Genomic DNA, 25,613 nt, shown 5'->3' with positions numbered 1-25,613 from the left:
GCAGAATACATAACTGTGGAGTTCTAGAACATGTGATAGGGCCTGCTTCTTCCCCACGAGGAATGAAGGCAGAGCAGCCATGTGGCGTGTTTCTGGGACAGGGTAGTCTCCTTTAGGGTATGGGGAAGACCATACACAGTTTTTTCCTGCTCACTTTGGCTTCCCTTTTCTTTATCAGGCACCAGCTCATAAAGTGCTGGGGGTTGCTGAGCAGCCTCCGATTAACCCTCCTGCTGCCAACACTCCACAGACCCAGCCACCAGCACCTCAAGCTAGTCAGCCACAGCCTCCCCCACCACAGCCTCCTCCTCCACCTCAGTCCATCAGTCAAACAGCTTTGCCTGCACCCAGCACCCTGCCCCAGGAAGGGACAAGTGAAGATGTCCGGAGAGATCTGACTCCCAACTCTCTGGGAAACAACAGTGCCAGCAACCAGCCCGGAAATAACCACCCAAATACGCCCACTGCATCTGCCAACACCATGCAGCCGGGGCAAGTGGACTCTGCTACATCCAGCTCCAGCCTCCTCGGTGAGGGCCCAGGCTCAGGGATGCAGGGGAACGGGCAGGCAGGCCTGGGCCCCAGAAACCCTATGAACTCAGAGGGGCTCTCTAAGGAGCAGCTGGAGCACCGAGAGCGCTCTCTGCAGACCCTGCGGGACATTGAGCGCCTGCTGCTGCGCAGTGGGGAGGCTGAGCCATTCATGAAGTCCAGCCAAACCACAGGTGAGGGTGGGACTGCCCCTCAGCCACAGGCTGCCCCTGCCCAGCCACCCGTAGCCCCTGCCAGCATGAAGAAGTACGAAGAGCCTCTGCAGTCCATGATTTCCCAGACCCAGAGCCTTGGTGGCCCCAGCCTGGAGCATGAGGTACCCCACCATCCAGGCACTGATATGGGGCAGCAGATGAACATGATGATGCAGCGGCTGAACCAGGACAGCCTGACACCAGAGCAAGTGGCCTGGAGGAAGCTGCAGGAAGAGTACTATGAGGAGAAGCGCCGGAAAGAGGAGCAGATCAGCATCCATGGACGGCCCATGCAGGAGATCATGATTCCACAGTCTATGGGCAGCATGATGATGCGTGGGCCTCCACCACCTTACCACAGCAAGCCTGGAGAGCAGTGGCCAGCAGGGATGGGCAGCCAGCTGCGGGGACCTATAGACGTGCAGGACCCTATGCAGCTAAGGGGAGGGCCACCTTTCCCAGGGCCACGATTCCCTGGAAATCAAATGCAGAGAGTCTCTGGCTTTGGAGGGATGCAGAACATGTCCTTGGATGCTCTTGGGCCCATGAATGCTATGCAGAGGCCAGTCAGGCCTGGCATGGGATGGAGCGATGATCTGCCTCCTATGGGAGGCCCTGGGAACTTTCCACAAGGCTCCCTGCCGTACCCATCAGGGCAAGGGGACCCTGAAAGGTTCATGAATCCCCGTGCCAGGGAGGAGATCCTGAGGCACCAGCTGATGGAGAAACGCCCAGTCGCAATGCAGAGGCCCATGGGGATGTCCAGCAACTCCATGAGCCAGGGTATGGAGATGGAGAGGATGATACAAGCTCACAGGCAGATGGATCAATCCATGTTTGCTGGGCAGATAACAGGGGATACCCTGAGCAGTGCCCCAATGGGAATGGATTTTGCAGGCACTCGGGGGATGCTGAGCCCCCCTATGAGCCAGTCAGGCCTTCGGGACATGGATGCACCCATGGGCCCTGGCAACCTCAACATGAACATGAATGTCAACATGAACATGAACATGAACCTCAATGTCCAGATGACCCCCCAGCAGCAGATGATGATGTCACAGAAGATGAGGGGCCCTGACATGATGGCCCACCAGGGTATGAGCCCAGAGGAGCTGGCCAGGGTGAGGGCTCAGAATGGCAATGGCAATGCTATGCTGGGGGGGGCGCAGAAAATGGTGATTCCCTCCCAGTTCCCCAGCCAAGGACAACAAGGCTTCTCAAGCGGGCAAGGACCGTACCCCAACATGCCCCAGGAGATGGGCAGCACCTCAGACATGTTCAGCCCTGAGCAGGGCACCATGCCTGTTGGGAGCATCAGCGGCACCACCAGACTCAGCCACATCCCTCTGCCTCCAGCCACCAATCCTACTCCTGCACAAGGGGGCAACTTGGCCAACATGCATCCAGCACCTTCCCGGGGGCTGGGCCGCCGGCCCTCTGACCTCACCATCAACATCAGCCAGATGAATTCCCCCAGCATGGGTCACCTCAAGTCCCCCACCCTCAGCCAAGTGCACTCACCACTGGTCACTTCCCCTTCTGCCAACCTCAAGTCCCCACAAACGCCCTCACAGATGGTCAGCATGCCACCTTCTAACCAGTCTGGACCCCTTAAGTCCCCCCAGGTGATGAGCTCCTCACTTAACGTCCGGTCCCCGACTGGCTCACCAAGCCGCCTGAAGTCCCCTTCTATGGCTGTTCCTTCCCCTGGTTGGGTGCCATCTCCCAAAGCCACAATGCCCAGCCCAGGAGTCAACCAGAGCAAGCAGACACTCAGCATGAACTCCTCCGCTTCCATGGCAGGACTGGATCAGGGTACGTTGCTATCTTGTGTGGGAGCGTGCATGGTTTTGGCGAGTGTGTGGACATCCCGAATCCTGGAACAAGCACTCTGTGATCAAAGGCTCCTTACGGTCAGCACTGGTCACCTTCTGCTCCTGTGGTTTCCATCCCACAAATCCAGCGTGCTCAGACAGGCTGCGATCACATTGCCAGCTCTAGTCTCATGCTCCCTGTACGCTGTGAAGCACATGCTCCTGCTCTCCTTCCTGCTCTGCTCACGAGGCTGCTTGTTGCAGGCAGCCTAGAGGGTGTTTACAGCCACTGCCTACTGGCACAGCAGGGTGGTTTCTGTCCTGACAGCAGAGGTGACAGTCGCAAGCCTGGAGAGATGCTACATGCAGGAGTTGGGGTAGATGCCATGGGAGTGATGCCCTGCATTGGAATGACTCAAGGACTGTATTTTTGTCATGTCTTTGCATTTTGCCACCCTTTTGCTAGGCTGTTTCTCCCCATGGTGTTTCTTTCATGACCGCAGGCATGCTCTCACAGGAGTGGGAAGACGTTCGTGTCTATGTCTGCCCCTACTTTTTATGTAGATTTTTTTCCCGCAGGTGTCCAGATAGGGCCTTTTTGAGTAGATGGAAGGGCAAATGGAACAACTTTTTATTCAGCAGCAGCTCATGCTCTGTTTGAGTTGGGAAGTCAGGCAATTTGAAGTGGAAGTCCATTACAGTTCTGGAGCATGAGCCTCCTCTGAGTCTGGAGGACTCCAGGCCTTGCCAGCTGTCCTGCAGCCTTCTCTGATGGCTGCCATTGTAAGGAGGAGATAGGGTTGCTATCTGACAGGAGCAAGCTACAGCATGTGGGCAGTACTGACCTGTCTCTTTCTTGCTTGCAGGTTCTCTCCCTTCTGGGCCCAGGAGCAGTTCTTCGGCACCAGCCAGTAACCAACCAGCCTCTAGCACCATGAATCCCAATATGCCTTTTACTTCCTCTCCAGATCCATCCCCCTCCCAGAACCCCCTTTCTCTGATGATGTCTCAGATGTCCAAGTATGCTATGCCCAGCTCCACACCTCTTTACCACAATGCCATCAAAACCATCGCCACCTCTGATGATGAGCTGCTGCCAGACAGGCCTATGCTTCCACCGGGAAGCATGTCAGGTATGTATCTGCAGGGCTGGGCTTTAGAGGGATGGGACTGTCTTGTTGCTGTCCACAGGTCTGATGAACTGGAAGAGAGCAGTTGTACAGTTGAAGCAGGCAATAGCAAGTTGTGTTCCCTCACCAACTTCCTTCTTAGCCTAAATTTGCCCTCGCTTGCAACAGTTGTCTCACTTCTCTGCCCAGGCTGTCCATCAGCTTTTGGCTTGGGTTTGGAGCCTGGAAGGGCACAACCCAGTCTGGCATTTGAGGCACTCTTCTTCCATGAGCTCTGGAAGCTTTTGGAATGATCTTCACTCAGTGTGGCTATATTGGCCCTGGATTTTCACTGCACCTGGATACGTCTCAGGCCCAAGACTTCCAGGCAGAGGTCTGCTGCTTGGAACCCTTGTACTCTTCTGCAGCGAGACAAGGACACTCAGACCCAGGCTTGGGAGTCTGGTGGTTGTGAGTGGAGCCAGGTGCCTGCATGAGCAAGGCTATGTCGTAGCACAGTTGTGATTTCAGTAAGCAACAGCCAGACATGCTTCACTAGCTGGTGGCACTGATGAGGACAGCTAGACAAATGGTTGTCTTTCGTCATTTGGTGACCAGCATGAAAGGGAAGGGGAATTCCAGCAGACTGTACCACTTGATGTTGGAGTTTAAAGCTGTCTGATAAATATTTTTGGTGGTTTTCAAAATGAAAAATCAACTTGTTGACTCTTTGCTAAGAAGTTACTTAGTTTGACCGCAGGCATGCAAATGCATTTGCTGCCTCTGAAACTGAACCCCTCTGCAAACCCTGTTTGCTCTGCTGTATTGATGAACACATTCCTCCATCCTGGATAGCACTTGTGTTGGGCTGCCAACACTTGTCTTGCTCCGCCTTGCCACCCAGCAGTGTGTGGTCACAGGAGCTTGCTGGAGGGCTAGCCCTGCAGGCAGGCAGTGGTGAAGGGTCACTCTTCGATGCCTTCCAGGCAGCTGAGTGCCCTGCTGAGATCATGGTGTCCCCATAGAGCTGTTTCAACATGCCGAGCCATCTGGGACTATAAAATTAGCGGGCCATAAGAACTACAAATCCACATGAATTGCACCTGTGTGTTCTGTTAACATCCCTGGTGTTTTGTTAACATCCCTGAAACCAAGCTGCTCCCAGACAGGCCTTGACATATCACCTGTCTCTCCGGCAGGAGCTTCTTGTGGTGGCAAAGTCCTGGCTGACAGCATTGCAGTGGCCGAAATTGAAATAGTTCTCTGCTGTTCGTGGGCTTAGGGAGCTGGATTTTGGAGCACTTCTTTCTGACATTGATGCTTTGCATTCTTCTTGCATCCCCTTACTTGGAGCTCGGGGCTTTTGGAGCAGGAAAGCAAAGCAAACTCACATAGGGTGTGGATTTTGCAGCCCCGAGAGGTCTGTGGGCAGAGTTAACTCTCTTCTCATTTTCTTCTCCTTAGGTGTGACAGGGAATCAGACAAATCAACTGCACTTAAACTCCGTGGGACCTGGATCCTCTCAGAGCCCCATGGGAATGAACCTGCCTGGTCAGCAGCCTCTCTCCCATGAACCACCCCCTACCTCCATGATGTCCTCCCCAAACCCACTGGGCTCCAACATTCCTATGCACCCAAGCGCACCAGGGGCAAGCGTACCCCCCCCGAACCCCATGATGCTGCCCCCAGGGCCCCAGGACTCGCTGAACCAGCAGTGCGGCCCTGTGCCAAACAGTTCGCAGATGATTCCTTCCAACCAGCTCGTGTTCCCCCGCATGCAGCAGCCCCACAATGCCATGCAGTCTCCTGCAGGAGGCATGCCCATGGTCCCTGGTGGGGCAGGTGGCCCTGGCATGCAGCAGCATTACCCCCCAGGAATGCCATTGCCACCTGACGACCTTCCTGCCCAGCAGCCCGGCCAGATGCCCCCTCAGCAGCACATAATGGGCAAGAACATCCCTCCTCGGATTGGTGAGACCTACCCTGCCGTGCTCCCTGGGGTGGCATCGGTGCTGAATGACCCCGAGCTCAGTGAGGTCATCCGCCCCACGCCCACCGGCATCCCTGAGTTCGACCTCTCCAGGATCATCCCGTCAGAGAAGCCAAGCAGCACCTTGCAGTATTTCCCCAAAAGTGACAGCCAAGCACCCAAATCACAGCCTTCCAACCTCCACCTCATGAACCTGCAGAACATGATGGCTGATCAGCCCCCTGTGCGGCCAGGTATGAATGCTCCCAGCCTTCCAGGGCAGCAAGGCGTGCAGCGGGGACTCGGCATGCCCATGTGCCATCCCGGACAAGTGCCCATGCTGGGCAGGACAGGCATACCGCCCCAGCAGGGCATGATGGGCAACAGCATGCACCAGGGCATGATGTCTCCGCAGCAGAGCCTGATGGCCCAGCAGAATTTCATGCTGATGCAGGCCAAGCAGAGGAGCATGTCTGTGTCAGGGGAGATGTATGCCCAGACGGGACACATGATGTCACCTCAGGGCTCGCTCATGGGGCCCCCGCCGCAGCAGAACCTAATGGTCACGCACCAGATGAGGCAGAGAAGTGTCTCCCTGGACAGCCAAATGAGTTACATCCCCGGGCCAGGGAACATGGCAAACCTGCCTTTCTAAGCATGGCTGGTGCACTGGGACAGGGAGGGGCCATGCCTGATTGTACAAACGTTTTTAAACCTTTCGTCGGGGGCGGGTTGGGGCCAATGCCAGTGGAGGACACCAAGTGGGATGCTTTTCATATCGGATTTGCCTCTCTACAGAAAACCACATGTGCAGTAAACTTGATGTGAATTGTTCTTTTTTTTTTTCTTTTGTTTTCCTCCCTTTTTTGAGGGGAAAGGGGAGGGTGGAGGGACTGGGAGTGGGAGTGGGGCTGTTAATTTTGAACCCTGTGTGTTGTCCAGGGACTTCCAGGCCCTGTGGCAGTTTGTAAAGTTTTCATTTATCATTTTCCTCCTTCAAGTGTTTTTCTTTCTTTCTTTTTTTTTTCCTTCTCTCTCCTTTTTTTCCTTTTTCCTTTTTATTTTTCCTTTTAAGCAACCAAAATGCGCAAGAGGGTTTTTGGAACTAGCTGTAAATAGGTCGCTGAGAAAGGCAAAACTTGTGCTGGTTTTTAATTGTTCTGTATTTCTGTGTTTTAATAGAAGCCTGAAAACATGTTTTAAAAAAAGAACAAAAAACATGCTAAAGGCAACAGTGTACAAGGATTGAAAGCTCTCCTTGGGGGAGGCAGGAGGATCCCCCAGGGTGCACAGGGCATTGAGAGATTCCATTATAGAGTGACTCTTTGTCAAACCTGTGTTATTCATGGATTTGAACAGTTTGCATGTGCAGGGTGTACGGTTTCATGCAGATCTTAGGCCCCTGTGGAGTCTGTGCTGAGCACAAGAACACAACCAATGACTGAGGACCACTGGGGAGGTCAGAACTGTGGCCCCAGTCACTGGAGCAGCGCTCATCTGGCCAGGCAGAGGCCATAGCTTCTTAGGATCCAGCTGTCACTGCTCCATGGTGAAGCTGCTTTGGCTGTGAAAGGGAGAATGCCAGCTGGCTGGCCAGAGAAGCAGCAGGGATCCAGGCTCTGCAGATAATAACATGCTGGGCCCGAAGGTCTCATCCAGCTGTGCCATCTCTAGTCTCTTCTTGTGGTGTGTCCTGTGGGCAGGGTGGCATACGGATAGGTGCGAGGTGAGCTGGATGGTTTCTTCTTGTGCTTCCGGGAGAGGCCAGCTGGGAGCCCTGCCCTTTTACAGCCTTCCTGCACCAGTCCTTTACCCACCCATTGTCCTCCATGATCACAACGTGTCCCCTCTACCTCTGCTGTTGAATGGTCTCCCAGGTCTTCCTTCCTCATCACACTTGCCTGTCTTCATCTGGGCTTTCATAGGCAGTCTTTGTTCCATCTTGCCCCGAGCTACCTGTTGCAGCCCTGACATACTGCACTGTAGAGGGCCAGCTGTTGAAGATGAGCTGTCCCTGCATGCAATACTACATCTCAGAATCAGAGTTGTCTTGTATGGTGTCAGCTGTGTGGCTGTTGTGTGTCACGAGCTGTCCACGGGCTGCTCTGTGTTTCTGATATAAGAGGTTGAGGTTCTTATTCCTAGGCTGACGGAAGCCATTTGAACAACTCAGGCTTTTCTGGATGTGCTTCGCCCTCCCATCCTCCATTCCGTAAGGTCTTCCTGCACATGGCACCAGTGTTTTTTCCTGTGTCTGTCCACTGAAGGGACTGTGGGATTAAGCACATGCACTTCTGTACACACAGGATCTCTGGATCTCTGCAGGGACCACGTTCCAGCATGGTGTACCCTATGGGTATCCCACTGTGAACTCAGGGCACTTGATTGCCACATGAACACCAGCTGGAGGATTATCTCTGCAAAGCCAGACTTAGCATACTACCTCTCTTGTAACAGCGCTCACCTTTCCCTACTTGAAACCACAGGGAGGAGAAGGCTTTCAGAAGGGGAGGTTGTCAAGTAGAGAGGGATTGGCAAAGCTTTTTATTGTGTTGCAAGCTGTTAGAAAAGACTGGCAGGTGGTGAAATGTCAATCCGGTGTCTGCGTTGATTGGATCTGTAATAAGATTTAGCCACAAAGTCTAATCAGGAATACCTTGAAGCATTGGGGTATTTGTAGAGTGCAGTACTAGGTTGTAAGTGTGGGTCTGGATTTGAGAAAGAACTTCACTCTGGTCTCCTGCTTTGTGTTGTTTATGATCTGACTGAGCATCGTTTTCAAAAGTGGCAAAACAGGAACAATCCTGGAAAGTGCTCGTCCCTGCCTTGGCAGTTAGGGCAAAGAGGAATGGTCTTCAACCCGGGCTAAGTAAGTGTGCTTTGGACCTGACATTGTAGCTGCTTGGATTCTCCATCCTTTCAGACTGTGTGTTTCATCTGGGAGGATGTGGCTCGAGCAGATGCAGCTTTTTCTTAGCTTGACTAGCCTGAAAGGCTGTGGCTTCCCTTGGCTGCACTTTGGGGTGTTGGCTGCTGGTATTTTCTTGTAAACATCCAAATACCAGTGCCATCCCTGAACCTTGCTCATCACCCACCAGCTAGTCTTGGTTAGTTTAAAGCCATAATATTTTTTATTAAAAAAAAAAAAAAAAGCTTTTTTGTTTGTCTGTAGACAGCTGTTATTTCGGTCCAGTTAAGATCTCTGCCTGTCAGTACCTTCCCTGTTGTCCCCTCCACCTAGCCCAACTCAGAAGTTGCCTAGGGCTCCCCATCGTCACTCTGTCAGCAGCACGTTGTCCCTGTGTCAGCCCGAGCCCGCAGCGCGCTGCTCCGCAGCACTGGAGAAGCCACCGCTGCCTGCACGTGGGCGCGGGCAGCCTGATGGCAGGAGGAAGTCCTGTCCTTCGGTGATAAATTACTAGGAAGCAAACCCTTTCAACTCAGCAGGCCTGTATACAAAAGGGAAATCCTGGCATTATTTCAGCTGTGAGCTGTGGATTTCAGAGCAGCGGTCAGGGCTCTTCCTCAAAATCCCCCTGCCGTGAAGCCAGCCAGCCCTACCCTGACTGCTGTGATGGGTGAACCACAGGGAGATGAGGTGCTGCACAGCACCTTCTGCCTGGGCACCGCTCCCAGCTGTGCCCGAGATCAGCACTTATGGCAGGAGCTTCTCTGGAAGCTAAGTAACAGCGAGTCCTTGTTAGACCTGGGCAGAGTTTACCTGCTGCCATGAGCTGTGTCTAGTCTTGTGTCTTGTAGTTTATTGCTCGGCTTCTCAGCTTGAGTTCTGTGTACTGACTCCACCTAATCACAGTAAAAGGTTTGCCCATGTTTTAGCCATGACTTTGCAATGTTTTTCTGGCTCTGAAAAGTAAACGTTGGGAAACAGCATCTTTCAGTACATCAAATAATCACACACCTGGAATTAGCTTTCACATTGAGGTAATGGTGACTGACCTGTTCTCTGTCATCCCATGGAGAAACTTCCCCAGTCATTTTGTACCATTATATAAATATATATATAAATATAAATATATAAATACAATATGTGAAGACATCTTATTGGTTTTTATTTGAAACAATTTTTAGGCTTGTTTTTGGGTATCTGTGCTGCCTGTAATGTATTGACCTGTTTTATAGGTGCCTTTTTATTAAAAAGACAAATTTCAAAACCTGACCTTGTGCCTGTCTTCGATGGTCTGTGTGAAGTTCTGCAGGGTTGCAAGCAGGTGTGCACAGCATGGTGGTGCCTGGAGGAGCTCGGCTAATGTCACCTGTGGCAGGTTGGTGCTGATAAGGGAGCCCAGCTGGACCCAATATAAATACTTTTCTGTCAGTTAGCTACTCTGTTTGAGAGGAGACGAGGAGACGAGCTCTTCTGGGATGTGAAAGTTGTCTGTGCCTAATACATGCTGAGACTTCACTGCAGTTGAAGTCATCTTGTGAAATCTAGGTCAGCCCCTGCTCTCAGCAGGGTCAGTTGTTCAGTCTGTGCTAAGTGAATGATCTGGACCTCGTGAGCTGCTTGTGTGATGCCTCCCTCCCTCAGGACTGAGCGAGACGTGACCATGTAGCTTGGCGTGCTTCCTTAACGTGTTGTGGATTTTGCTGTGTAAGTCCAGGCTGTGCTGCTGTTCTGTCCCATCCTCGTGCTAGCCCATCCTCTAGCTTCCGTGGCTTGAGGCGGTTCTTTAACTGCTGCAAGTAATCAACAGCCGCAGGAGAAGCAGCCTCATTTTCTTCTCTTGCTTGCTGCTGGTCCCTTTGTCCTAGCTGTGGATCCTGGCCTGGTGGCTGCTCCCAGCCTCTAGTGCCAGGCAGGGATGGGCAAGGGTGAGGGGTCCAGTACCAAGCTGAGCTGCGAGCACTGTTCCCATCGCTGTCGGTCCTGTCTCCTGCCACTGAGGCAGCAGCTGTGCGCCTCTGAAGAGAAGCTCCTGGTCTCCATGAGATGTCTGTGAGCTCCTGGAGGACCTGGGACACCTGCGCTTGGTGTGGATGCTGCCTTGAGGCTGTGCCTTTCCTGCAGCAGACAGCAACCAGCCTCTGCTGCTGGCTGGGACTGGGGACCTCCTAGGCAGGATGAGGTGCAACGGGACACCTCCCAGGTAGGTGGGCATGCCCAGGGCTGGGCATGAGATAACTCAAGGTCTTGACAGGACTGCAGGGTGGAGAGGTGACCTAGGGTTAGGACTGGCTGCCCCTGCTGTCTGCTAGCGTCTGGAGCCACACGGTTCCCTCTGGTGCTGAGCATGCCATGCGTAGCATGGCAAAACCTGTGTGTGCCGTAGCTGCTGCGTCCTTTGGGGGAGAACCGGAGCAAACAGAGCAGGCTGGGATTACAGCAGTGTGTGGGGCCTGTGCCGTGGGGCTCATGGAGACTGCTTGGAGCTGAGGCAGGGGCTGCGCTGCTGCCTGCGTGCAGAGCTGGGGTAGCAGACGCTGCCAAGAACCAAGTGCGCGGGTCTGGGTGGTGGGGGCGATGCATGTCCAGAGCCACGATGAGGAAGATGCAGAAGTCAGCAGTGTGGACGCTGAAGTGCTTGAGCATTTGTTTCCCACTGAGAGATTGGGGGAAGGCGGTAGGTTGTTGTCTTGATAAGGAAAATGAAACTCTGTGAGTTGCAGTGGGTGGGGGTATTGGAGCTGTGCAAGGGTGTGGGGAGAGCCCCTGCTCTGCAGTGCTCCCAGGCACGCGGTCACTCATGCGTTCCCTGCCTCACGCCTGTTGGTGTGTGCTTCACTGCCTGCCACAGCCTCATGGCCGCTGTGCGCAGCGGGATCTCTGCTAACTAAAACAACCAAGCTACAGTTCCTGGGCAGCTCAGTCACCCCATAGGAAAGAGGGAGCAGCATGTTGCCCTGGGAGCTGCTCCGTGGCCCCTTTGGTGAGCACCAGGGCTGCTTGTGGGCTGTCTGCTCCAGCTTCTGTTGCGGAGCGGTGCCCAGGGCTGGGGTCACACAGGGCTGGGTATGCTGTGGTGATGTGGACGTCACCTCCCTGCGGGAGCCATGCCGCAGTGCTTGGCACTGTCCCTCTCCGGCACGCGCCAGGAGCGGTGCCTTTCTGCGTCACTCTGTGGGGCTGGGCTGGGCCCTGGGGAGTGGAAAGCCCAGCTTCCTGGGTGGTGAAGGAGAGTTCCTCTTGCTGCTTCATGTTGCCATTCAGAAGACTGAGTGAGTCCTTAGGGCCCAGCTGAGGACAGAGGTGAGACCCACAGGGCAGTATCCGAACTTGCCGATGGGAATTAAGGCAGTCTCATCTCTTTCTCATTTCCAGCACAGCCACAGATGTGGGCCTCTTGCTGCATACCCAGCTCAGCTGTAATCATGAGAGGAAGCAGGGCAACTGAAACAACAGCTGGCCTGATGCAGTAGGGATGGAAAGTGGCTGGGGAGAGCCCTGCAATGGCAGAGGTCGCTCTGGGCTCTCCCTCCCCCAGCTCTGTCTGTCTGTATCTGGCTCCTAGGCCCTCCAAGCCAACGTGCAGGTTGCTGCAGGAGCAAAGTCCACCCTCGTGGTCTGCCAGCTCCCAGCCTGGCCAAACACTAGCCCCAGGGGTGGTTCTCCCCTCAGGGCAGCAGCTGCTGGGGCAGTCTGTAACAACGAGCTAAACGCGGGGCTTGATGGTCTCTGAGCACAACAGAGCCTTTGCTCTCTGTGAGCTCTCGGGTCCCTGCGCAAAGAGGGACGCATGGCAGGAACGTGCCATCAACATACTCCATTTGCAGGTGCATTTCCCTTCTCAAAGTGACACAAATGCAGGCAACTGCTTACAAGCACCGTATGTGGGAAGAGATAGTACTTTATTTGTTTGTTACAGCTCTTGTAAACTTTAAAAAAGTTTACTGACATGCCAGTGCTAAACACCATAGTAACAATAGATGCGTAATTTGTTCACCCATATTTTGTGTGTAGATTTTCCTTTTACTCTGTGAATGCTGTAAGGATTTACACTCTGACTGTTCAATTCCTCAGTAATGTTTTTGTAAGGACATAGTTCCCATAGACTGGGGCTAGGGAGGTGTTTACAACACATCTGCATGGGTTCGTTCACTGGTACAACTGTAGAGGTAGCAAGGGAAGGCTTCAAAGAGCAGCTCTTCCTCTGCTGTTCGTGCTTGGACAGCCACAGTCACCATCACCTGAAGGTTTCAGCTTCAAAGATGCAGCGCTGCAGGAAATGGCAGACTGTTCTTTCTATAAAGGCCTTACATTTGGGGAGTTTTCTTGTCATGTCAGAATCTGAAGACAACTTATTCAGATCTCTGCCTGAGCCAGACTAGTCTAAAGTGACCCATTCCTTAATTATTGCTCTTTGCAGCGTGGCCCTTGGTTGTGGTGAGGTTAGGTTGTAACTGAGCTTTTTGATAGTGGATTGAACTTCAGAAGGGATTTTAGCACAAAATCCCCACTGCAGCAGTAGAACTGCCATTGTTCCAACTTTGCATAAACAGTGAGGTGAGTGGTACAGCAGATTTTTAACTTGTGCTTGTGGTTAGGGTCGTTCCCGTGTGACAGTTTGTGTGTGTGACTATCATTCAGTTTAGGCCAAAGCAATGTTTAGCTAATAAGAGAAATGTAACGAAGCAATGCTGTGTGTGTGCTGACACGTTACTGTGACGAGGCCCACTAGGAAACAGCAGGCTGCACAAGTCTGTTAGGGCTGCCCTACATGCTAGCTTGTGGTGTAATAATGAGCTGCCACTCTTGTTTTGGACCGACTTGTTACTGAGAAGCCCTGATCCAGGCAGTTGCTGGACACTCATGGTTCAAGGCAAAATCAATGCTCAGGTTTTTTCTGTGTAAACCTTGATGCACTCAACATCTAAAGGCTCCATGCATGCAGGTAGAGCAAGAATATCTGAAAGCACAGCGCTAAGCAAAATGCCATGTTCCCATTTGGCCCGCTAAAACCAAACAGAAATAATGCAAATTAGCTCTTCCTTCCATGTTCTACCTGACTCTGAGGTAATGGGTCTCCTCCTTTCAGAACCCACAAAGCACTGTATAATCAGTTGCAAAAAAAAAAGTGACACCTTCAGCCTCCTAAAGATGTGGTTCATCTTCTCTGTGCCCAGTCACAAGACTGAAGCCATCTGTTCAGACAGTCACCTTCCTTAAAAGAAAGCTTTTGAACAGTCAGGCCTTTACTTCAGCTGGTTGCTCACTGGAGCTATGACTAGCAGTGTTAGGTTAACAGTTGGATTTGATGACGTTTGAGGTCTTTTTCAACCTAAATGATTCTATGAACAGCAGTGCAACAGATCAAGTGAACAGCAAAGGATTTGGCTGGTGTCAGGAAAGGCATCTGCGGCAGTCAAGTCTGAGTCCACAACCCAGCCTCCTGGCATGAGCTGAGCTGGGAAGATCAGTGTGCTGTGACTGGGCTGCAGGATGTCATACAGCAGGAGGAATGATATTCCAGCCAGAGACTGGCACTGTGTGTCTGTGTTCCTGGGATGAGTTCTGTGTCCCCTGCTGGTCCTGCTTGCATCTCTGACTTTATCTGCCGTGGTGATTGAGTCCCACTGCTTCCTTTGGGCATGTCTAGTGACCTGAGCAGGTGAAATGGGAACTTGTTTCATCTTTGTCCTCAGTGCTTGCTCACTGACATGGCTCCACCTTTACTTGGCTGTGCTTTTTTTCCTACCCCCCCGGCAACCCAGTCCTGTGTCTGGCTGTGTGCACAGGACACCTGCAGTCAATTGTTTTGAGGGAGATGTGGTGATATCAGGTTCAACCTGCCTGCGTTCATCCAGCCCTGTCAGTGTGACCATCAGGCATTTGCCAACAGCTGCCAGACAGATTTCTGAATGTATGTGAACCAGAAGGATCCAGGGAAGGTATCGGGTGGGATTTGGGTGTTAGGTGGCTATTAGATCTGTTTTCTGAGGAGTAAAGAGAATGGTGGGGACACTTGTGAAACTTAGGACTGAGGCCACAGCACGTGTGCCACCGAACAGGCACACCACAGGTCACTTCTGCCCTGCAGCAGCCTTTCTGAGTTAGAAAGTGGAGATAGAGGTGGTGTTGTCAGACTCGATTCCGCTGCCCTTCCTGGTCACCTCCAGGATCTCCTGTAGGGTCTCCTGGCTTATACAGCCAAGCTCCTGCAGGATACGGAAGAAGTCGTTACGGAACTTGACCCCAATGAAGGCATAGAGGATGGGGTTGAGGCAGCAGTGTGTGAAGCCGATGGCCTCTGTCACCATGATGGCTGTGTCCAGCTGGTCTTCCAGGAGGCAGTTCTTGGTGAAGGCTTCTAGCTTGGTAAGTGTGTTCAGAAAGATGACGATGTGGTATGGGCTCCAGCAGAGCAGGAACACACCTGTGACCAGGATGGCTACGCGGACAGCTTTTTGCCTCTGCAGGCGTTGGGACTGACACAGAGTCCGGACGATGGCCATGTAGCAATAACACATGACCAGAAGGGGCACAAAGAAACCCACGGTGTGGTACAGGAAACGGGTTGCCAGCCACGCGTTGTTGCCATGAATCCCAATCTCTGGAAAATAGCAAATGCTGCGGTTGCTCTCATCTGTCCAGACTTCCATGAAGATGAGATCGGGTAAGGTCAAGAGCAAGGAACAGAGCCAGACTGCCATGCAGGTGAGGTGGATGGAGCGAGCTCTGCGTTTGCGGTAGGTGTGGATTGCGTAAACGATGGCCAGGTAGCGGTCTACCGCAATGCACCCCAGCAGCATGCTACTGCAGTAGAAATTGATCTTGTGGACAGCACTGAGGATCTTGCAGAGGAAAGTCCCAAATACCCACCCGGCCAAGCTCTCAACCACACTGAAGGGGAAGGTGAGCAGCAGTGCCAGGTTGGCCAGGGTGAGGTGGAAGAGGAAGTTTTCCGTGGTTGTGCGAGACCGCTTGAACCTCTCTAAAATGACCAGGACCAGGGCATTGCCCACAGTTCCCAGCACAAACATAAGCAGATAGATGAGGGGCATGAAGACCTTTCTGAAGGGGTCTCTCTGGTTGCCAACCACAGATGAGGCTGGATTGAAGCAAAAGTAGCCCTCCAAAGAAGGGGTTGTGTTCTCAGCCTCGTAGTAACCACTCAGCTCCGCCTGGCTCTGGGGAACAGAGAGAATCTGGTTACAGGAAGGCAGTTTCTGAACAGAAGAATGCTGTCACGCAGCTGCACCTGACAGGCCTGGGGCAGAGCACCCCTGTGTGCTGCGGCAGGAGGAGGTGGGACCTGGCCGCAGTGTGGTGGCTGGGGTCCCATGAGAGGCAGCAGCGAGGGGAGAGGCTGTCCTGACCCCTGACTGTGAGGGGCTGCGTGCTCTGTAATCCTTAACGAGTGTTTTTGGGGGTGTTCTGGTGTCCAGACAGAGGACCACTTTCATCTTCAGTTTTTTGCTGAGCTACCTGCTGGTGGCATTTGCTTTTTCACAACACACAACGTGTGTCTGTCAGCTTTCCTGATTTTTTTTTTTTCCTAGCTCTTTGTGGCATAGCCTGTCCCTGGCCTGCCTGCTGTCAGGTACAAAGGTGGTGAGATTCACCGCAGAGCACATTGTACCTCGAGTTGTATGTACTGATCCCATTCCCTTCTGCCCTTTCCTGATAGGAGGGAGGTTTCAGTACTCATTTTTCTTGCCCTCCTGATACCTCCACTTCTTGAGCGCAGCTGAGCAGCTCTAGCACAAGGATTCAGGACAGCCTCCTGTGTGCTCTGCTGCTTGCCCCATTGCACCTGCTGATTTACTTGTTTCTGACCGCAGCCATGCTCTGAGCAGTTGCTTGGAGACCTTGGAGCCACCTGGGGCAGTGTCCACTGAGCAAGGCGAGGTGGGACAGCAGCAGCCAAGGTTGGAATTGCTTAACATGCACTCAGAGAAAGTTCTAGGGCAGGTGTGAGGAGTGAATGCATCTGAGGCAGTGGGGTGCCACAGCTACAGTGATTGTTCTGGAAAGAGAAATCTGGTCTGTTGGTAAACCTTGTGGTTCTGAATTAATTGCAGTCAAAGCCAGAAAGGGAATCTGAAAAATGCCACTCAGACCCTCGGCTGATACCTGGTAAGGAAAGTGTGGCAGAGCTACTGCAGATGGTGGGCACCCTCTGTCTTCAGGCGCTTTGGCAGGAGTTAGGTGCTAACAAAAGCAAAGGGCTCAGATGTAGACTGTCACAGAAAAAGAGCAGCCTGGGAGGCTTGTGGCAAGCTCAGAAATCAGTGACAAAACGGGAAGAGCCCCGCAGCAGTAGTTGTGTACTCCCCCACCCACACCCTCTCTGGAGACCAACACTGAGACTTCAGTGTCAACCACAGCGGAAGTCCCTGCTCGCTGCTTTCATACCTTTCACTGCCAGCTGTAGCTGTTTGCACCTGCTGCTCCTTCCCTCATCAGCCAAAGTTCCCAGCTAAAAATACTGGCCCTGCTTTAAACAGCTTTAGAGCTTTTTTTTTTTTTTGTCCACTCCTCCCCTTCCCCTGCATGTGCTCCTAAGCCAAGTGACTGCAAATATTCTCAACTCCTGCGTTATACCGAGCTGGAAAGGGTGATTATGTTTCTTCTCTGTTAAAACCTTCCTCTTCTGATGTGCTGTGTGCCTCTGCAAGCAACTGTTTGGGGGTAAAGAGCTGATGTGGCAGTGCTCAACTCGAACTGCTACGTTGCTGAAACCACTTACATGGCTTTAAGGGGAGCTTGGGTGCATTGAAGGAGCAGATGTCTAAAGAGCATTACTGAACACATGCAAAAGGCAGCTGGCTTGCATGGTCCTCAAGCAGGGGATGGTAGGAGGGCAAGCAAGCCCTTGGGGAAAGTGTAAAATCAGTTTGCCCAGCTCTTACCCAGGCCTCTACCTTTGGCTACTGCAGAGAATGAGTGCCGAGCCAGGCAGACTTTGGTCTGACCCAAGGGACTCTGGGTCTTTCAAGGGTCCCCTTCCCTGCCAGCTCCGTGCCCCCCATGCTGCTTCTGTGCTGTGATGCGACACTGCAGCGCTTCCTCCCGAAGGGGTTGAGAGCTAGCTCCCTCGGGGGCTAGTAGTCATCTTCCCTGCCCAAAACCTCACACGTACAAAACTGTCTTCCCCTAATGTAACAGTGGGACTGCAGCCTTGGGCAAGCTATGTTCATATTCCAAAGAACAATTATTTTTCTGGTTTATGGTATGAGACTGAAGATTGCTACTGAAGACAAAAGCCTTTAAAAATCCTTCCCAGTTTGTTTTCTTTATGGCTTTCATACCTAGCTATTTCATACCTGGACTCTGTGTCAGGAGTGACTGGCACACAGAAATGCAGCAATGCATTGGCTGGGGCAAGATCCTTAAATCTAAAGCAGGGCACCGCCAGGGGACTTTCTCAGTGATGCTGCAGATGCATGGTTGCTGGCTTTGGGGCAGGGGGAACACTCTTGTTTGAGTGGCCCCTGTTGAGTGTGAGGCCAGCTGTGGCACTGTGGGTGCAGACAGCATGCTGCCCACTGCCTTCCAGGTCCATTCCCAGCCTCCTAAGAAAGAAAACCAAATGAAGAACCTTTGCAATTTGGCACAATGACCAAACGGGGCTGCTCTGGATTCCATGGTGACCTCGCTGGAAAACCCCAAAGGGAATGTGAATAACTTAGCTGGGGAGAGGTTGAACAGTTCTAGTTTTAAAGGGAAAAAGGAAATGAGGGGAAGCGGCTGGGTCCGCTGGCTGGAGCACTGCCTGGAACCACACCAGCACTGCCAACGACTACAGGTGGGTGGCGTGTGTGGTGTTGAACGGCTTTGGCCGCAGAACAGTTTCCAGCATCACCTTACAGTTGGAGCCGGAGGTGCAGAGGCCACTATCAGCCACCATCTGATTGCAGATAAGGTGGCAGGTAGGGCTCTTACTGTAAGCCACTCACTGCGGGCAGAGGAAGTGTGCACAGAGCTGTGTCTCAGGCGTCCTCTCATGTGCATCTCCGAGCAGTGAGTGTGGGTGGGAGCGGACAGAGATGAGTTGAAGATGAATAGAAAAGGATGAAAAGTCAGAGTCCAGGCTGAGATGGGAAGGGCAGGGACCAGAGCTGTAGGAGATGCACTGAATGACAAGCCAGGGCTTTTGGGGACTCTGCTGTGATTTCCGTTTCCAGACTGGAAGCGGGTGGCTGCCTGATCTGGGATGGGATAAGTGAATGGGCTGCATGTGGGCAACCTTTGCACAGCTCTCCTGCAATACAATAAAACCCGAGCAATGTGTGTATACTGCAGGGGGAATGTGACAGTAAAGCGGTGAGTTTTTCTGTAACTAAGCAATAAAGTGCACACCTGGGGCCATGGCAGGGGGAGGCATGATCCTGCACTCTATTTGCTTAGGAATCTTTCTCCTCTAACCCATATCTCAAAGTTACGCAGGTCTCCTCTGCATGTCAGCTGCTTTTCTCAGTTCCCCACAACTGCCAACAATGAAACCATTTGCCTGTAGAAGAGCAGCAGTCTGTACGCTATTAGGGATTTTCCAAGTGAGTCATTCCCTTCTAGCCCATCCAGGGCCAGGAGAAGCATGTTTCATTCCCATAGCCATAAAATAGAAATTGCTCATGTCAGTGTGCAGCTCAGCAAGCTACTGTGATAGAATTTCTGCTCATAAGCTCTCTGGTGGTTGAACTAGGGAAACTAACGTATAAGTAAATGCCATGTTCCTGTAATGCAGGTGCCTTTTTTGCCTCTTGAGCCATGTTGGCCTCATCACAACAAGAATTGGCCTTCAGCACCTTAGGAGACCTCATGGCAATCTCAGTGGTCTTTCTTCAACTTTTTTTTTCTTTCTCTAGTTTGCAGCTCAGGAAGGTTAAGTGGGCAAAATTTTCTTGCTGTTGAGACTTGGGACTATAATTTTGGTTATGTTACTTTTCCACAAGATTACACAGATAATTGGTCCCATAGGGTAGCAAAGATTAGGTGAAGCCATTGCTGTACTTGCTGGGCAAATACTTAGATAAATGCCCTTTCAGTGCAAATGTTCCAATTGTTTTCATTCTGCATTTGCTCTATCAGTCAACCGGTCCTTTCTTGTTAATGCGGTTTTGTGTCACTGCTTTGCTAGAACAGTGTTGAGGCCTTTTTTTTGCAAATCTCTCTGGACATGTTGATGCAAGCACTAAGCTCACCAATATATGGCATCCCCAGACCATATGTGACACTGCTCGTGTGTGATCTGTGGTCAGTTCCAGGGAGGACAAGAAACCTGAGAAGCTCCTAGGAAACGCATGTCACAAACTCCCAACCACGTGAATTCTGAGAAAAGATATAAAACTGTTTCTGCTGTGGCATGGGACTGTTCACACTTAGTCCCAAAGTTAGCTGAGTTTCTCCTCTTGTCTGGGGTCTCCTCTGTAACTTACAATAGTTCACAACAGAGGTAAAATTGCTAAGCTAAGGTTCTAGAAAGTTTTGTATCCAAAGAACAAATCCCAGTGCTGTTTAATTTGCCTGCCTTAGAAAACTACACACTTTGCCACCAGCAGCTGCTTACTTGTAGTCAGTGACACGGTGCAGATTGACAGACAGCACGCTTGGATGTGGATGGTTTTCTGATCATAGGAGAGAGTCCAAGGGAGAGTTCAGATGAAGGAATGAACCAACAAAGCGATGACAAAGGGAGTTTAGTTCTAACCTCTTAGCAGGCTTTAGTGCTGCCACCGAACTTCAGCAGAGGTCACAGAGAAGTGCCTTCTGCAAAAACTTGTAAGGGACACGAGCACTATTTGCAATGGGTTTTTAGACTGGATGAACTGAAAAAAAATAAGGAGGGTTGGAAGTGCCTGTCCCACTCCCAGTCTTCTCTCTCTTCCCTAATGTATAGGAAAAAGGAGAGAGAGAAAAAATGGTAAAAATTAAATCCAGCATTTCTCTCTGGAACAGAAAATAAACAAAAACTGAGGTCTGCCGCAGAGAGCCTTTGTATGAAAACAGAAATTCTGAGCTGCAACATTTGAAAACCTGGCTAATGATAGCACTGCTGTGGACACCCCCTTGGATAGCACAATATGCTCTAAAAGGTACAGCTGCTGTATTTCATTTGCAAGCTTAGAGCAGAAAATTACAGGGCTAAATGTACGGTGTCATCACTCCCAGACAGAAGAAGTATTTGCAATTTATCGTCTATGCTTTAAAATTCCCCACTTGTAAATATACTATGTATTCCCTTCACAGCAGACTCAGGCAGCCTGTTCATGGAGAAGGCAAGCAGGGGTAGGAGTATATAGTCATATGAAGGTTTTTCACATGTGGAGAGCGAGCACTGGGGCTTGCTTTGTTATTCCTATTAAAGACACTAGAGGAGAGTTCTAGAGCTTTGCACACTACGCACAGTCATTTATACCACTGAAGGTTGGTGCAAAACGCGACGGACTCTGAACGCGTGCTTTTCACCCACATTGTGTCACCGAGAATGGCTGTGCCAAGAGTGGGGCAGCAAGGGGCAGAGCGGGTTCTGCTGTGGCATCCCAGCAGGGAACTCTTGGACTGGTGGGCAGCGTGGGGCAGAGGTGCGTTGGCCAGGCTCTCCAGGCAAGGTTCTGGCCCTTCTGACAGGAGCTGGGGTTTGGGTGCCCATGAGAGGGCAGTGCTGGGGCTCAATGCCCACCAGAACACCTCAGCTCAAAGTTGCCACCACTCATCATGCAGCTTTCTGCATGGGAACATCTTGCGCCCCTGGACTGCAGTGGCTGCAGTGACATTGCACCAGCTCCCCACAAATGCAGTGGTGTCTCTTGCAGTCCCCTCATCTCTCAAGTCCAGAATTAAGGGATGCAAGGTCTGATTGCGCTGGCGAAAGTTATTGCTCGGGCCCTCTCACTCCTCATGGGAGGGGTTAGAAGACGGTGACATCGAAACCAGGTCTTTCAGCCCACCCCAGCTTTACCTGCTCTCCCCAGTTGTCCTCTCAAACAAGCAAAGCCAGGCCCAACTCACCAAGTCATAGGTCTCTGATGAGTAGCTGACAGGCCCCATGGTTTCAGGGGCAGGATCTGCCTCTCCTCCAGCAATTTCAGCAAAAGTTCTTTTTTGGGGTGGAGTTAGTCATTTAAGTGAGTAGGGAGGGACCCAGCATGTAACAATAGAGTATTTGCAAGGCAAATGAGCTCCAAGCAAAGAGTGACCTATTTGATGTAAAGATTGGCATCTTGCTCTATCATTTTTTTCTTAAGGTTTTTGTTGTAAGTTGATTTTTTTTTTGAGTGAAGTTTGAAAAATCTACCTTCCTTTGGCCTGTAACAAAAAGATCCAGGAGGTCTGTTAATTTCATCCTGCCAACCTCCAGGGCTCTTGACTGCTGATGTCCTAGTCCAGGGCAATCAGAAAGGGTTTAGAAAGCTCTGTGCTGAGGGAAAACCTTACCCAAAATCTCCCCAGATCTAGGTGCTCCTCTGCAGCTATGTGAGACTTTGCAGACATCTGAGGAAATGCACTGTGCTGATCTGTACAACCATTGCCCTCTGCCTCTGGGTCCTCCTCGCCACTTCAGCCTCAGTGCCCTTTGGCTGTTCTCTCTCCTCCTCCCGCTGTTTCATCCCTCACCTGTGCTCAGTTTGGCATGCATCTGTTTTTGATGGAAAGTGCTGCCTCAGTGGCTGCTGGGGAAGGACATTAATTACCAGAGGCTGCTCCAGTGCTGCAGTAGAAGAGGGTGCTCTGCTGTTGTGGTGGTTTTTACCCAGTCACATAAACCCAATACATCTGTGCAATGCATAGAAGAACCCATTGCTAGACAGCTTCCCACAGTGTTCATCTTGCATATAAAGAAGATGGGAAATCAAGATTTTTCCATGTTTGGGGGAAAGAGCGTTCTGTCCTGCTGCTGCTGTAGCAGTGGATTCACAGTGTACAATTTCCAGTCGGGGTCAGCAGGAGAGAGTGATATTGCAGCTGGTATTTTGGCAGAGATTTTTTTCTTTTTGAGGTTTGAGGAGGGTGGGCACAACTGCACCAGAGCCTCTGTATCAGCAAGAAGGCTGGCAGGAGTTGCACCAGTGAGGAAGGTGTTAGTCTGGTGAGCACCACTGGATTTTATCTGCTTTTAGTGCTTCTTAGCAGTAGCCTGGTGCTCCTGGCTTGACCAGGAATGCTGAGGAGGGACCTGCTGCACAAGGACATCACTGTCACCCCTCCCTCCTGCCCTCCCTAGCCCCTGTTGTGGTTTAACCCGGCTGGCAGCTAAACACCACACAGCCGTTCGCTCACCCTCCCCCCTCCCTCTCTGGGATGGGGGGAGAGAAACGGGAAAGTGAAGCCTGTGAGTTGAGATAAAGACGGTTTATTAAGACAGGAAAATAATAATAACAATAATAATAATAATAGTGATAATGGTAATAGTATTAACAATAATAATGTGTAAGAAAACAAGTGATGCACAATGCAATTGCTCACCACCCGCTGACCGATGCCCAGCCTATTCCCGAGCAGCCGGCCCCCCCACCCCGGCCAGCCACCCCTATATATTGTTTAGCATGACGTCAGATGGTATGGAATACCCCTTTGGCCAGTTTGGGTCAGCTGTCCTGGGTCTGTCCCCTCCCAGCTCCTGCTGCACCCCCAGCCTGCTCGCTGGCAGGACAGAGCAAGAAGCCGAAAAGTCCTTGGCCTGGTGTAAACACTGCTCTGCAACAATTAAAACATCAGCATGTTATCAGCGCTCTTCTCATCCTAATCCAAAACATAGCACCCTACCAGCTACTATGAGCTACTTAACTCTGTCCTAACTGGAACCAGGACACCCCTGAGGACATTCTCTGTGCACCTGCTCACTGGGGCACCCCTTCCCTCTCTGGGGAGAGGACAGAGATCAGCAATGCTGGAGGGAGGCCGCTGGGTGCTCATCCGGTGCCTGGTGTGGGGGGTACAGACTGAGTGGGGCCCACCAGAGCAAGCCTGCTTTACCCGTGGTGCCTGGCAGATGGGAAGGTGACGAAGGATGTTTTCATTGAGCAAGAACTGGACGGTGGAGCACTCTGCATCACTGACTTCCTCTAAGGACTAGCAAAGAGGGTGGTGCTCCCCATGGCAATGTGTGCTTGGGACTAGCTCCGCCCGCAAGAGCTTCTGACCATCAGCAAATGTTACCCCCCCCCCATCTGCCTCGCAAGCAGAACAGAAGCATGGTGCAAAGTAAGGTGCTGTAGGTGCATAGGGGCTGGTGGTGCTGCTGAACTTCCCAGGTCAGAGAGACATCTGCAGGGAGATGGAGGTGGGAAGCACCTCCCAGGCTGTGTGAGGTGGGCTGCAGATGAAGAGGCTTCAGGGAGCCCACTCCAAGGACATAGGCAACAACGAATTCCCTTGTAAACACGTACTGCTACGGTGTGTGATTGCTACCACAGAAGAGGTGACTTACAGGATCCATGTGTTGCTGCGCTGGGAAAGATGACAGAGAGGAGATTATAGAAGAAAATTAAATGGAGAGAAAAGAAATTTAAATTAAAAATAATGTCATTCCACAGGAGACCAGCAGGTAAGCAACCTATTATGGGACAAAATTGTAACAAAATTCAACAATAAATATTTGAGGACTGCTTTGGTGGCAGTGCATGGCAGTGCCTGTCCAAACTCTGGTACGGTTACACTCTCTGGCTAGCAAACCAGTCTCATATTATCACCAACATACAATGTTAATTTGTGTAAGATATTCTGATAATAGGAAATTATTCAGCTGTACATAAGGATGGTAAAGTGCACTACTTGAACATGAAGATGGTCTACTCTGTATAATGAACAAGTATTTCTACTGACCAGTTTGAAACTACACTGACTTTCTGAGTTCTGCTTGAGAAAAGCTAGCTCGCTTCTGGCTCCTGAATCCTCTCTCCTCAGTCATCTCATTTGCTGCTACCATAACTAAAGGTTAGTGACCCCTGCGCTGCCTACACATTAGTCAGCTTTACTAATCTGTTAACTACTGTTGTCATTCTTTTAAGGTTGGTGCATACTATTTCCTGAACATCTCAGTGTGAAGTGAAATGCCTAGCTCTGCTGAGAGTGGAGCCAAAGCATGGTGCCAGCACCGTGCACCATGACAGGCACCGAGACTGCCATGCGGTGGAGCAGGGACCTCACCAGCAGTGACTGCTGCGCGCCCAGCCAGCCAGCAGCTGGCTGGCACAGCACAACATAGGAGATGCAGCTTCTTCATCCCACTCCTGGCATGGAAAGGCACAGAACTCGTATCTTCCATTTCCTTCTTCCTTTGCCATGCATGAAAGAGAAGCTTGCGAAAGGAAGTGGGACACACCAGGTGGGAGAGAGGCTGAAAAGGGAAGCCGAAGCATCCAGTCTGCCTCAGGAGATGACAGCTGACATGGCAAGGGGTGCTGACATTTGCAGCAGAGCAGATAGTCTGGGAATGAATGAGAGGAAGTTTAATAATTATTAAGTTTAGTAATGAGGCTTGTTTTCTATGAGAAGCAGGCAGGAGTATCTGAACTGATTACACCAGAAGGCTAGCTAGGCCTGATGGAGATGATTATGCTGTCTGTGACAGAAAAAATTGGATTCCTTTTAAATTAAATGGAAGAATAACTGAAAGAAGTGTTCTACTAAGATTTTCTGCTTCTAAGTTCAGTACTTTGTTGGAGGTTGGACTCCAATTTGGTGATTCCAAATAATCCAGAGCTTGGCCCCATCCAGCCTTTGTGAAGAAAAACACCCCCAAAAGATGTAAATTCATTGCTGTCTATTCTGGAAAACAGACCAGCAGCACACTCTGCATACATTTTTTAGTTAAGCATTGTTCTGGTTTAACCCGGCAAGCAGCAAAACACCACGCAACCATTGTTCCCCTCCCCTCACCCCCCCAGTGGGATGGGGGAGAGAATCGGAGGGAGGGGGAAAATAAAATTTCTGGGTTGAAATAAAGACAGTTTAATAGGACAGAAAAGGAAGGGAAAATAATAACAGCAGTAAAAGAACACAAAGCAAGTGATGCACAACGCAATTGCTCCCCAGCCGCTGCCCATCCTGTCCCTGAGCAGCAGCCCTCTCCTC

General features: G+C 51.3%; 2 protein-coding genes across 8 annotated transcripts in view; one reads left to right on the top strand and one right to left on the bottom strand.

Moving 5' to 3' along the window:
* BCL9L (BCL9 like) overlaps window positions 1–6,472 on the top strand; it is an 88,360-nt gene extending 81,888 nt beyond the window's left edge. For all 7 annotated transcript variants that reach the window (XM_083808328.1, XM_083808324.1, XM_083808327.1 and 4 more), the window contains 3 exons: window positions 179–2,561; window positions 3,427–3,693; window positions 5,134–6,472. In XM_083808328.1, coding sequence (XP_083664454.1) covers window positions 179–2,561; window positions 3,427–3,693; window positions 5,134–6,293 — 3,810 coding nt within the window. In that variant the 3' untranslated portion in view covers window positions 6,294–6,472. The remainder of the gene's footprint in view (window positions 1–178; window positions 2,562–3,426; window positions 3,694–5,133) is intronic.
* Window positions 6,473–8,778: 2,306 nt separating this feature from the next.
* On the bottom strand, window positions 8,779–22,761 carry CXCR5 (C-X-C motif chemokine receptor 5). The gene is made up of 2 exons (XM_083808333.1): window positions 21,549–22,761; window positions 8,779–15,724 (listed from the first exon to the last, which is right to left on the bottom strand). Exons 1-2 carry the CDS (start codon window positions 21,585–21,587, stop codon window positions 14,648–14,650), a joined length of 1,116 nt encoding a protein of 371 aa, XP_083664459.1. The 5' UTR covers window positions 21,588–22,761; the 3' UTR covers window positions 8,779–14,647.
* Window positions 22,762–25,613: the final 2,852 nt, after the last annotated feature.

The sequence above is a fragment of the Anser anser genome (assembly GCF_964211835.1).
Source record: "Anser anser genome assembly, chromosome: 22".
In the NCBI taxonomy this organism is placed as follows: domain Eukaryota; kingdom Metazoa; phylum Chordata; class Aves; order Anseriformes; family Anatidae; genus Anser; species Anser anser.
This window is presented reverse-complemented; position numbering and strand designations above follow the sequence as displayed.

Bases quoted from the DNA above. Each gene is read 5' to 3' on its own strand.
- CXCR5 (XM_083808333.1), bottom strand. From the start codon at position 21,587: ATGGGGCCTGTCAGCTACTCATCAGAGACCTATGACTTG. The intron at 15,725-21,548 runs GTGAGTTGGGCC...TCTGTTCCCCAG, and splicing joins CATCAGAGACCTATGACTTG to AGCCAGGCGGAGCTGAGTGG.